At 40.0% G+C, this 13322-nt stretch overlaps 1 protein-coding gene across 1 annotated transcript in view; it reads left to right on the top strand.

The window, feature by feature from the left end:
• LOC103599633 (chromosome unknown open reading frame, human C11orf53) overlaps positions 1-13322 on the top strand; it is a 29437-nt gene that overhangs the window by 11265 nt on the left and 4850 nt on the right. The window contains exon 2 of the mRNA XM_008583780.1: positions 12660-12702. Within this exon, the coding sequence (XP_008582002.1) occupies positions 12696-12702 (7 nt within the window). The 5' untranslated portion in view covers positions 12660-12695. The remainder of the gene's footprint in view (positions 1-12659; positions 12703-13322) is intronic.

Below are 13322 nucleotides of genomic sequence, written 5' to 3' on the forward strand. Positions count from 1 at the left end.
TGTCTGGCTTTAATTAGCCCACTCTCCTGCCCTGTTCAGAGAACTGAACCACACTTCCAGACCTTCCATTTCCCCACCAGCCACCTGCGTCTTCACAATCACAGAAATTTTTAAAATAATAATAAAGGCGAAACTTTCACAAGCAACTTATTTTTTCAGCCGTTCTATTGCTTCTGTAGTTTTGGGGTTTTTTTAATGTCATGAAATTTAAAATAATTCCTGGTGGTGAATTCTTTCACACAGCTTGCAAAAATAATCAGGCTTTGCAGTGAAACAACCATGGCAAGTACATCTGGCAGGGCTGAAGTCCTGCAGATTCTGTTCTGGCCAAAGTGCATCCAAGTGACCCCTGTTGTTCTAACTTAGCTACATAAATACAAATAGCATTCCAAAGGCACACCAAGATCCAGGAGTAAAAAATGTATTTCATATTGTAACTTAGGCAACAGAAATCACTTTCTCACAGAGACAGCTGGACATAATTCTCTGCCAAGCAAGAGAGTTTTAACAGCAAAATTTTTAAAAACTGTCAGAAAACTGGAATGCTGTTACCATGTGGGCTTTCCAAAAGACATAAAATAGTTCATTTCCCAAAAGTTTAAGACACTTGGAATCACCATTTTTTTTTAAATTTGGGATTTATAATAAAGATAAGAACTAAGTCTATCATTAATGTTTATTAACAAGTTGCTTTAATTATAGAATTAGTACATTATAAAATTGTAAACAGAACAAAAGAGTATAAAGTGAAAAACATATGAATGTTTGGATTGCTTTTTCTATTTCTGTGAAGAATGTCATTGGTATTTTGATGGGGATTGCATTGAATCTGTAGCTTGCTTTGGGAAGAATGAGCATTTTCACGATGTTGATTCTTCCTGTCCAAGAGCCTGGTATGTCTTTCCACCTTTTTGTATCCTGTTTAATTTCTTTCAGTAGTGTTTAGTTCTCACTCATAACAGGCTGCTAGGAAGGGAGGGAGGGAGGGGGATAGGGAAGGAGGGAAATAGGGAGGAATGAAGGAAAGAAAGAAAGAAAAGACCGCAACAATACGTTGAACTTTCAGAAGGAGAGAACAAACCTAAGGATACTAGAGATGGGGGGGAGGAAGGAGGGGGTTTGGGAAGTGATAGGTCAGGCAAAGGGCATAAAGAAATATCATGATTTGTGAAAATGAATATACTAATGATAAATTTAATTTTTTTTAAAGTGATGGAGAAGAAAACAAAACAAAAAGTGAAAAACAGAAGTGCACTGAATTCACCTCTGCCCTAGTCCCCTTGTTCTACTTCCCAGGGGCCACCACGATGAGTTTCCTGTGCATTCTCCCAGAAATTTTCTATGACATTTTGTTAGAGAGAAATAAAGTTGCTGTACCAACAAGTTAATGAATACCAAAATCTATGCTAGGTAACTGTATGCACTATCACAAAAAATGCATAAATTAATGTTTTCAGAGTAAATCCCCTTCCCTGAGAGAGAATTTAAATATGGCCCTCAGTCTTCATTTTACCTCTATACATTCGAAGGCCTTAAGCAAATCACTTAACCCTTTTATGTCAGTAACAGCCCCCACTGTTGTCCCAGGCGGCGGTAATGGAAACAGGGCACACAAAACCAAATAAGCTCCTTCTTTGCCAGAGAAATCCCCTATAACCTAGGCTTTATAGACCAAGGTAAATGTTTTTCAGGATGTATGTTTCAATAATCTTTCCCCAATTAAAAACTCAATTAAAAAATGATTGGCCTTAGGATTGGACCTGTACAAGGTGCTATTAAATTAAATCATTTGAAAATGAGGCTTTTTCTTTGTAAACAGGGCAGTATGAGGGAGACATGCCAGCCCCTCCGTATACACAGCTATCAGCAGGAAGGTTGGTTAAAATGAAGAAAAGAGGGAGAGAGCCCTGGGAATTGTACAGTGCCCGGGACAGGTGGCCAGCAGCCCTTGACACCTATGGGCCAGTATTTCAGCCCTTGCAGATACATGCTCTGAAAGAATGCCAAAGAGAGATGGGTAGAAATGTCACCTGCTGGTCTCCTGAAATCCCAGCCCTACCAAGGGCTCATCGGCGGCTCATCACGGGGTCTCTATTCAACTACAATAACTAATGCGCTCACCCCACTAATCATCATTGTGGCACCACATCCAATTTCCTAGAACACCACTTTCACCATGTCTACACTGCTAGGAAACTTGTGAAGTACAATTGCCCACTAGTGGACAAAGTCCAAGCTCCTGAGCATGGCTCAAAAAAAGCACTCTGTAACCTGGATCCTGCATCTTTCTCCAGCTTCTCTTCAGTTTTCCTGTCTTTATACTTCCTGTTCACATTTCCCTTTCCACATGCCATTCCACACATTCAAGCCTTTGCTTTGCTCCCTGATGACAATGCCCATTATCCTATCGGCTTATTGATTTCCTTCCATCTTTCAAAACCAGACTCAGATATCACCTAGGTTATGATTTGCTCAATCCCATACTCCCAAGACAGTAAATCTCCCCCACCCTCCCCTCTACCTGCACTACATCTTGTTTAAAGTAGATCTAGGTTAGAATCCAGGCTTTGTTACCTACTAGCTTTCTGACCTTGGACAAGTTCTTTAGAGTATTTGTTAATTTTCAAATTTGTAAATTATCGGTAATAACTTATAAAAATCTATCTCACTGACTAAAGGTGAGGATTTAATGAAATAATGTATGTAAATCATTTAACACTGCAAAGTACATAAAACACACAAATATTATTTAGTTGTCACTAAAAATATTCACACACAAACATATGCAGCGTGCCTGGCACACAGTCCGACAAGACGTAAGTAACAGGAAACGCTGGTCATCTCAACCTCAACCTTATTTTTATTATTGCACTAATTACATAAATGTTTATACAACAGTTTTCCCTATGAAACTGTGTGCTGCCTAAGAACAGAATCCATGCTTGAAAAGTACCACAATCCCAAAGCACAGTAGTCACACAATACATTTTTATATAATCAGTGAAGTGAAACTTCTGCTCCCAACAAGCCAACTTGCTTATTATTCCTTGAAGAAGAACTGTGCTTTCCCATTCCTGTGTTTGGTTCACAAAATTCATCGCACCTGGAGCTTCCTTTCTCCTCTCTTCATCCTCTCAGGCTTCAGGACCCAATTCAAACCCTTAGCACACTGATCTCCCCCGTTTCTGACTTCCAAAGTTCATGCATCATGGACCATGCACCTGGAAACTAGGTGCATACTGCTCTGTATCATGAGCTACTTTTTCCTGGGTATGTCTGTATCGGCTACTTATTGCTACGGACCCAATTCAAACCCTTAGCACACTGATCTCCCCCGTTTCTGACTTCCAAAGTTCATGCAGCATGGACCATGCACCTGGAAACTAGGTGCATACTGCTCTGTATCATGAGCTACTTTTTCCTGGGTATGTCTGTATCGGCTACTTATTGCTACAAAGGAAACCATTCATGTAGTAGTTTAAACAACAATGTTTTATAATGTTTAGTAGTTTAAAACAACAATAATTTATTACTTCTTGCAGTCCTGTGTGTTGGCTAGAAGTTCTTCTGCTGGTTTCCCCAGGGCTCACTCATGCAATTGCATTTAGCTGGAGTCTCAGCCAGGCTGGAAGGTCCAGAATGATCTTTCTCACGTGTCTGGTAGTTGGTGCTGCTGGCTGTCCGAAGGGGTGCCTGGATTCACTTCCATGCACTCACTTATCCTCCAGGAGGCTAGACTGGCTTCCTCATGAGCAGTTTCAAGGGCAGCATTTCAAGCAGGCAAAGGTAAAAGCTGCAAATCCTCTAAACTCACACAACATTTCTTCCACCACATTCTATTGGTCTAAGTAGTCAAAAAGTCTCACTCTCAAGGGTGGAGAGAGATACTCCACTTCTTAATGGGAGGAGCTACAAGGAAATTGTGGCCATATTTAATCTACCACAAATGGCTTGTCTCCTGAAGTAGATCCTAATCTAAGCCTTTGATTGCATTTTATCTTAGCACCTGCAAAACTTAGCACTATGACTTGCCCATCAGAGGTGCCCAATAAATCTCTGTAGTTTGGTAGAAGGACTAGTGCAGAGAACTTGCTTGTTATGTCCTTAAGAGGTCAAGGGAGCATGAATTTGGGAGTCAGAGAGACCTGAGTTTACATCCTAGTTCTGTAACTTACTAGATGGGTGATCTTGGGCACGTGACTCAACTTCTCTGATGCTTGGTTTCCTCTTTTGTAAAACTGAGATGATAATATCTATTTTACTCTAAGATAACATTATATAAAGCACCTGGCACATAAGTAGATGCTTGTAACTGTAGTTAACTGTAGTTCCTATTCATTATGGAGTAATTTTATTACTTCTGATTAAATATGTAACTCAAATAAGTGGTCCATAAATCAAAACCTGTTTCAAACTTTGCAAAAGTAGTAACATTTATTAGAACATGTCTGGGATCTTTTTGACACCATATAAGAATTTTACGCAAGTCAGAATGCCCCTGGTTGTACTATATACTTTTCGTATTAACTAAGGCATCTAATTCTCTATGCCCATTTTTTTCTGAAGGAAGGTATTCTAACCTAACATGGGTACCCATTTAAAGGTTAACTATTAACAGCCAGCATTAACTTTACATCCATTCCAAAATTGGAGAGAAATCATATGACCTATGGTAGATCTAAATTCAGATATTAAATGTGGTGTTAAAATGTTCAATATATTATCATCAGCTCCACCTGCCTCCCAACCATAGACATGATGACAATGAAAAATGAAATGTATGAAGTTCTATAAATTCCTTGAAAAGAGAGACCACCTATTCACAAGTGGCTATGATTATTATTATTTCAGCATTAGTAGCAATATCTTTAAGCTTAAAGAGACATTTTCTAAGCGCTAGAATTTGAATTAAAAAATAAAATTAGGGGCCGGCCCGGTGGCGCACTGGATAGTGCACCGCTTGGGAAGCGCGGCGGCGCTCCCGCCCGAGGGTTCGGATCCCACATACAGACCGGTTCCCGCTCACTGGCTGAGTGAGGCGCGGGAGCAACACCGAGGGTTGCAATCCCGTTGCCGGTCCCCGGTCCGGTACGGGGGCAATACTGAGGGTTGCGTTCCGTTGCCGGACACGGAAAAAGACAAAAAGACAAAAAAAAAATAAAATAAACTAAGATAAAATAAAATTATACAGCAGTGTAAAAAATTATGCTAATAAGAGATCTCTTCCTTAGCACATTTCAATATATTTCTTCAACTAGGTTGGCACCTAAAAATACTATTATAGGGTCATAAAAATGACTATAAATGTACTCAAGGGAAACTCCTAATCTTATCACTTCACTACCTTGGTGATCTATTAGTTCAAATTAACTCATTTTCATGGAGGGGCTTTTAGGGCAGCTGTGAAGCTGCTGTGTTAGCTACAGGAAGTTGAAGACTGGCAAATTTCATTCAAATATAAACCCCTAAATTTGGCTACCTGGCATTGCAGGATCCTGTTGTTTGCAGTATGCAAAATAAAAATTATGTGCCGTCTTGCTTGGTCAAAAGTTATGGGCTCTTCAATATTAATTTTAATACTATTTCTGGAAGATTCACAGGATGAGAGGCAACTGTGTGAATATAATATATTGAACAAGGAAGAAAGGAAGGTGAGTTTTCCCTTCGCGTGGGGAATGACAAGTCGTGTGCCTGCTGAAAGCTTACGGTTTAGGCTGTTCTCTCCCAACCTATGAAATGTGGGAATGAGATGGGGCAAGGAGTGCCTGCTCTGAAATCTGTCCAGTGAAGTCCTTCCCAGTCCCATGTAGGCTCTTTAGAATTCTTCTGTGTTCTGTGAGATGAACGAGAGAAATGCATTATCATTGATTTTTATAGTTATTCATGTAAATATTTCCCTGGTCACCATAGAGGAGGCAGCACTGATGATAGCTACCAAATAATTAATTTGATGGAAATGCTTTATATCATGATTGTGGTGATGGGTCACAAGGATTTGCCAAGATTTGTCAACATTTATCAAATTGTAGGCTTAAAATTTGTAAGTGTTATTATATGTAAATTATTCCTCAATAAAGCTGACCCCAAAAACTAGAATATCACTTGAAGGATTAAGGATATATATATAGTGTATAGATAGACAGATAAATATGCATCAGACAGGAAAGTATCCAATCCCACCTGATCCTCTTTGTGAGCTTTTATATAACTATACAATCTCTCCAGATGTCTCTAAATCTCCATTATATTAAAATTTTTTAAATATGATGCTTTCCTATTTTTATTTTGGAGTTATTAAAATGATTGTAAGGCGGTCTCGCTGTTAAAAAACAGCTTCTGAAATCAGAAAAGTCCCTGTCTGATCCTCCCTACCATCTACCACCACCACAACCAACCCCATCCAAGAGGGGAACTGGGATTATTCTATCTGTGCTTCAGTTTCCTCATCAGTAACATGAAAATAATGTTTCTTATCTTCTGAGGTTGTCGTGAGAATTAAATAAAATAATACACATAACACATTTGGACATAGTAATGCCTACCAATATATTTAGTTCTACAAGTAATTGCTTATGAATTACTTCTGTTACAATTTAGATCTCTGTTAGAAAATATTGGAAATCACTGACAAATAAAAGCTTTTGTGATGTGTATAAACCAGGAAGATATCTACATCTAGGTTCAATAATTAGGGATTCGATTCTGTTTCAGGCAGACTTGATCATCTGGAGATGAGAACTCTCCTACAACCAAACTGGATCCTGCCTAAAACAAATTTTAATGAGTTGTGGAGCTAGCAGGAAGTAAAGGAAATCTCCAAAGCTAGGGGGAGAGGGCAGGGCTTAGCACAGGAGGTCTAGAAAAGGTTTGAGCAGAAATTAAGGAATTGAAGAATGAGAAGGTGATCATTCCAAAAAGACAGGTACCCCGAAAACAGGTGTTCAAATTGACTTTATGTGTGAAGACTGGTTCTTGAGCTGTTGCCAAGGTTGGGAAGCTGGACCTGGGATTACAGGATTAATATGGGGAACGTGGAAGGGAGCTGGCTCTCAAGAAATATAAACATAAATATTCTGGAGCAAAGCAACCTCAATTTAGGACCCTCACTTTTCACAGATTAAGGTCAATCAGATAAGAGTTTCACACAAAAATCACCAAAGAATAAGGAAACAAACCAATGTGAAGGAGTGAGCCTAAGCAATAGACAATAAATTTAAATTCCCAGGACTTTTTTTTTTTTTTTTTTTTTTTGGTCCTTTTTGAGACGGGCCACACCGCACTCAGCCAGTGAGCGCTGTGAGCGCACCGGTCATCCGTATATGGGATCCGAACCCGCGGCGGGAGCGCTGCTGCGCTCCCAGCACCGCACTCTCCCGAGTGCACCACGGGCTCGGCCCGAGGACTTTCTGATACTAGAATTGCCTAATACAAAATATACATAACTTAATAAATAATGAGTACGCAAGAGACTATCAAAAATTACCAACTAGATTTTAAAAACCAAATGGAATTTATAGAAATGAAAAAACGTAAAATCATGAACATAAAAAAACTCAATGTGTGAGTTAAACAGCAAATTAACTACAATTGAAGAATTAGTGTACTGGATATAGATATGAAGAAATCCGTACCAAAATATAAACAGAGAATCATTGATACAGAGAAAATAAGAAGTTAAGGCATAGAGGGGATAAAAGTAAAAGGTATAACATATATCTAAACAGAGTCCCAGGAGAAAATGGGGATATACAGAGAAGGCAATATGTGAAGAAATGATGGCCTGAAATGGAAGGGCTGGCCCCAGAGGCTTCTGCAATGCCTTCAGGGCCTTTTTACCCTTCTCTTGATAATCCTTTCCTTTGTACTAATCTTCTTGGCACCGTTGCATTTTTCTCCTGACAATGCTCTCTGCTTCTCTACCGCATGGCCAGGCTGCAAATTTTCAAATCTTCATGCTCTGCTTCCCTTTTAAATTCTGGCTTTATGTCATGCCTTTGCCACCATAACTCAGCATAGGCTGTTACAAGTAGCCATGCAACTTCCTGAATGCTTTGCTGCTTAGAAATTTCTTCTACCAAATACTCTGGTTCACAGCTCTTAAGTTCCAACTTCCACAAAGTCCTAGGTATGGATACAATGCAGCCAAATTCGCTGCCAGTTCACAGCAAGGGTGATCTTGGTCCCAGTTTCCAACAAACTTCTTCTTATTTCTGAGACCTCCTTAGAACATGTTCTTTACAGTCTATATTTCTATCAGCATCCTGCTTGCCACCATATAACCAGTCTCTAAGACATTCCAAACTTTCCCTCATTTTTTTGTCTTTTTCTGAGTCCTCCAAACTCCTCCAACATTTCCTCAACACCAAGTTCCAAAGTCGCTTCCACATTTTCAAGTACTGTTATAAGCAACACCCCACTTCTCTGGTACCAATTTTCTGTACTAGTCCATTTTGTGTTGCTTATAACAAAATACACGGAACTGGGTAATTATAAGAAAATGAAATTTATTGTTTACAGTTTATGAGGCTGGAATGTCCAAAGTCCATCTGGTGGTGGCAACAGTGACCCAGGGGTCTTATATTGCAAGATGGTGGAAGCAGAGAGAGCAGAGAGAGAGAGAGAGAGAGAGAGAGAGACTCTCCTTTTAAAGCCCTGGGAACCATGCTCCTAACCACCATTTTTAATCCGTGCACTACTGCAGGGTCCTACAATCCAATCACCTCTTCAAGGCTCCACCTTTCAATTACCAAATAGGATTTCCCTCCCTCTTAACAGTCACAGTGGGGGCTAAGTTTCTAATACATAAAACTTGGGGGACACAATTCAAGCTTCAAAGAGTTTTGGGGGAACATAATTCAATCCACTACATATACCAAGAGGATAAATAAAAAGAAATCTACCTTTAGATAAAATGAGGTGGACCTGAAGAACCTTAAAGACAAAGGAAGTATATTAAAAGCAGTCAGAAAGGAAAGAAAGATTGTCACAATGAATAACTAAGATTAATAGCAAATTTCTCAACAGCAATCATAGAAGCTAAAAGACACTGGAATAATACCTTTAAAGTGCTGAGAAAAGAATAACTATAAAGTTAAAATTATGAACCCAATACTGTTATCTATCAAGTACAAGTTCAAAAGAAATGGTATTTTCAGATAAATAAAAACACCAACACTACCTGCATTTAAGGAATTTTCTAAACAGTTACTTTAGAAGGAAATGATCTAGAAAGAAAGACTGGAACAAGAATAAGCAGAGAAACTGGCGAACATATAAGCAAATCTAATACATATTTACTTAATAAAATGATGATGATGATGATGTGTAATTTGTGGAGGTTTAATAAAAATAAAAAGCAAAAATACAAGAAAATAACATATACATGTAAATTAGGAGAGGAATGGTGAGAGTTGATGTTCTAAGGCTCTTGTCTGTCAATGGAAGGTTTAAGATATTGTTAGTAGGCTTTGTTAAATATGCATCGTCAAACTTTACAAGTAACCATAAAGAATGGAAATAGAGTGTACAATTTCCTCAGCAGGTAGAGGGTAAAATCATATAGGAGACAAGAACACAGGCGGCTTCTTTTCATCAAGCAATAAATAAAATCGACTAGACTTGTAATTGTGAAGTCTTTGTAGGGTCTTCAGTATTAAAATTGGGTTGGGGAGGCGAGAGTGCTGGCAGGTGCATGGTTAACACTAAACCTTGCAGAAGGGGGAGGAATGTCAGAAGATGCTAGGATTCATTGGTGGTGGAACAGAAAGTCAGGAAAACTTTTGTAGCAGAGATGATGAAAGGTGAGGAGCTTGTGTCAGCCACAACAGCATAGACTGGCTTTACCCAATCCTTGAGCAGAGGCAGGAGGCAGAGCAGTGCCAAGCGATGAGTAAATGGCTGCTAACACTGAGGGGAGAATAGGGCACTGCTTCTGATGTTCATCAGAACAAACTGGGTGTGTGCACGTGTCTCACAGAAGCCTTCATCTTGGCCGCAGCCTCAGCCGGAGCCATTTAAGGAGAGGAGGTGGGAGAAAAACAAAGGGACATCTCCCAGGCAGCACCTAGGACAGCTACCACCATGCTACACCCTCCTTATACCTGCAAGGAGGCTGAGGCAGAAGCCAGAATGCATAGGTATTGGCACAGGCCTTCAAGGAAAGACCCACCCAGCCACAGGTGGAATAGGAGAATAGCACGGGATAACGTGGCCCCAGCAACATGAGAAATGTGCCCAAACACAGGTGTGTCACTTATGTAATCACTGCCTCCTTCCTTCCCATGCAAGCGTTAGGGGATCCTGAGCTGTACTGACTCCTCACCACTGCACACCTGAGAGTTCCCTTCTGCTGATTAAGAGAGTTTACTTATTAACCAGGAAAACATGTAAATCAGAGCATGTGTAGAGGGACGTACCATAGTTGTGAAAGGACCTAACAATGCATAATAGTAACAATAGCTAATGTGTACATACTGCTTACTGTACGCCATGCACTAGTGAAAGTGCTCTGTGCATATGATCTCATTTAATCTTCATGTGCCCAAGATCCCACAGCTAGTAACAGGCAGAGCTGGGATTTGAACATAGACAATTTGGTTCCAGTGTCTTCACTTTTAAATACCATGCTGCTTCTGAGTGGCTGGAGGATATTTCACTTGGAGGAGATAGAATTCAACGTTGATGCAACGTACTGAATATTTGTGTCCCATCAAAATTCGTATGTTGAGGTTCTAATCCCCATTATGATGGTATTTGGAAGTGGGGACTTTGGGAGGTGATTAGGTCATGAGTGGAGCTCTTGTGAATGGGATTAGTGCCCATAGAAGAAGAGACACGAGAGAGATGATCTCTCTCGCCACCATGTGAAGACCAAGAGAAGCCGGCCTTCTGCAAACCAGAAAGACAGCCCTCTGCAACAACCAAACTGTGATCTCAGACTTGCAGCCTCCTAAACTGTGACAAGTAAATGTTTGTTGTTTAAGCCACCCAGTCTATGGTACTTGTTACAGTAGCCTGCTAAGACAGTCAAGAAATGATGGGTTGTCTTCAAATATTTGAAGGGCTGTGTATGGAAAAAGTGCTAAACTTATTTTATATGGACCAAAGAGATTAGAACTAGAAAAGTGATTCTTTTCAGGCTACTGCGTAAAAGTCAGAGGTCATCAAAGAAGAAATGGGCTTCCTCTGAGGGCGGTGAGCTCTCTGTCACTGGAGATTAGATGCACCCGGTGTTAATAATATGGAGAAAATTTAAGCCTTGACTGAGTGGTGGGACAAGACTCTATAAAAACTCTTCCAACTCTTGAGAGTCTATTAGACCTTGAGGGTCAGAGCTAAGAGCTCAGATCCAAAGAACTGGATGTTGAAGATTTTCTAACTTCCATAAACTATATTCTCCACTTACTTTGCTCCAGTGCATCTGGGAGCCAAAATTTGCATATGTGTATTTTAAGACTCTGCACACCTGGCAACCCTTCCTTTGGAGGTCAGCTTAGGCATCACCTCCTCCAGGATGTGTTCTCCACCCATTCCTAACACTATTTTAGGTGCCCATATCACCCCTTCTTTCCTGGACCAAACCATTTCTCACACTCAAGTGTCTGTTTCCTCATCAGTCTCTCCCTGTATTCGTTTCCTAGGGCTGCAGTAATGAATTACCACAAACGCGGTAGCCTAAGGAAACAGAAACTTATTGTCTCACAGGTCTAAAGGGTAGAAGTCTGAAATAAAGGCGTTTGCAGGGTCACATTGTCTCTGAATCCTATGGGCTTCAGGTCATTGCTGGCAATCCTTGGCATTCCTTGGCTTGAGGTTGTGTCATTCAAATTTCTGCCTCTTTCTTCAAGTGACCTTTTCCCCTCTGTGTCAGGGTCTTTGTGTGTCCCTCTCCTCTTCCTATAAGAGAATCAGTCATATGAGATTTAGGGCCCACCCTAATTCAGTATAACCTCATCTTAATGTCAGTAATTACATCTTCAAAGAGTCTATTTCCAAATAAGGTTACATTCGCAGGTACCAGGGATGAAGACTTCATTGTATCTTTTGGATGGGACATAATTCAACCCACCACATCCTCCAATCTTCCACACTCACTGGAAAGAACTGTGGATTCTGTGAGGTGTGTGTCTTCATTCCACGTGTTTCTATCGTGTCTATCATGAACGATGCTCTGCTCTGGGCACTGAGGACAAGTCACAGTCAAAGTCCCTGCACTTGGTGGCGCTTCTATTCTATGTGGAGGCAGACCAGAAAAAGTGGCCATTCAGTGTTGAAGCCACATGCTAAGTGTGTGTGTCTGTGTGTGTGTATACACATATATACATATATATGCACAAATATAATCACTTATATATTTGACGAAGGAGTATGAACACGAACAATAAAAAACAAAGGATGAAGAATTCCATTTCATCTAGCCAGTGCTTTTTGGCACGTTTACCAGAATCTTAAAGTTTGGTTTCTTTCTATCCCTTGTAAAACTGTTCTATGGTAACTGAATTATTCTTGCTCTCTGCTGATGCCCCCCCATCGCAGCCCAACTCCCCAAGTAATATTTCCAAGTATCAGAAAATATAACTTGTAAAATATATTGCTAATTTTTTATGAAATTAAAGCTTGCAACTAAAAAAGAAAACATTCACATTGTGTTTGGCTTCCAGGGCAGCACCAGTTCCTCTCAGCCTCCATTCGTCCAGATGCCAGGTGAGTACTTTCATTCAATGAGCGATTGATTCCCTTTTGAGTTTCAATCAAGCATTTGGGCTTCCATTCTTTTATAACTAACTTACAGCACTTTCAAAACTTGGCTTCGTTAAAATAATTATTTTTAAAATACAAAATCAGTGAAGACAAACCTCATTCAGTCCTTCCTGAATTTAGAATTCATTCTGTCTGAGGGCAGCCTTTTAATCCCTCGTCTACGAAAGCTTTTGGGCCAAGACAATAGCACTTGGGCCCTTGATACAGTTTTTAAATGTCTAAAGTTCTGACATCATGATCTAACACAAGGATACTTTTAAAAGTTCATGGAAAGATTTGTGTTATCTTTTAATTCTATTTTTCCATGAACTTTTGAAGTCCCCTCATCACTGATGCACCCGCTTCACAGCAGCAAGAGAAGAGACCTGAGGGCCGATGGAGGAACTACCGGTTATTGGGAGTTCTGTGGATGTCGGGCACATAGTTTAGCATTTTGTGTTCATTTCAATGCATATGTCTTATTAGATACTCCTGTGGGGATAGAAATGAGGATTCTTAATAATAGTGTTGAGCACTGTCACACACACACACACACACACAAAAAAAAAAAAAAAAAAAAACAG

The sequence above is a fragment of the Galeopterus variegatus genome, unplaced genomic scaffold (genome assembly GCF_000696425.1).
Source record: "Galeopterus variegatus unplaced genomic scaffold, G_variegatus-3.0.2 Scaffold3035, whole genome shotgun sequence".
NCBI lineage: Eukaryota > Metazoa > Chordata > Mammalia > Dermoptera > Cynocephalidae > Galeopterus > Galeopterus variegatus.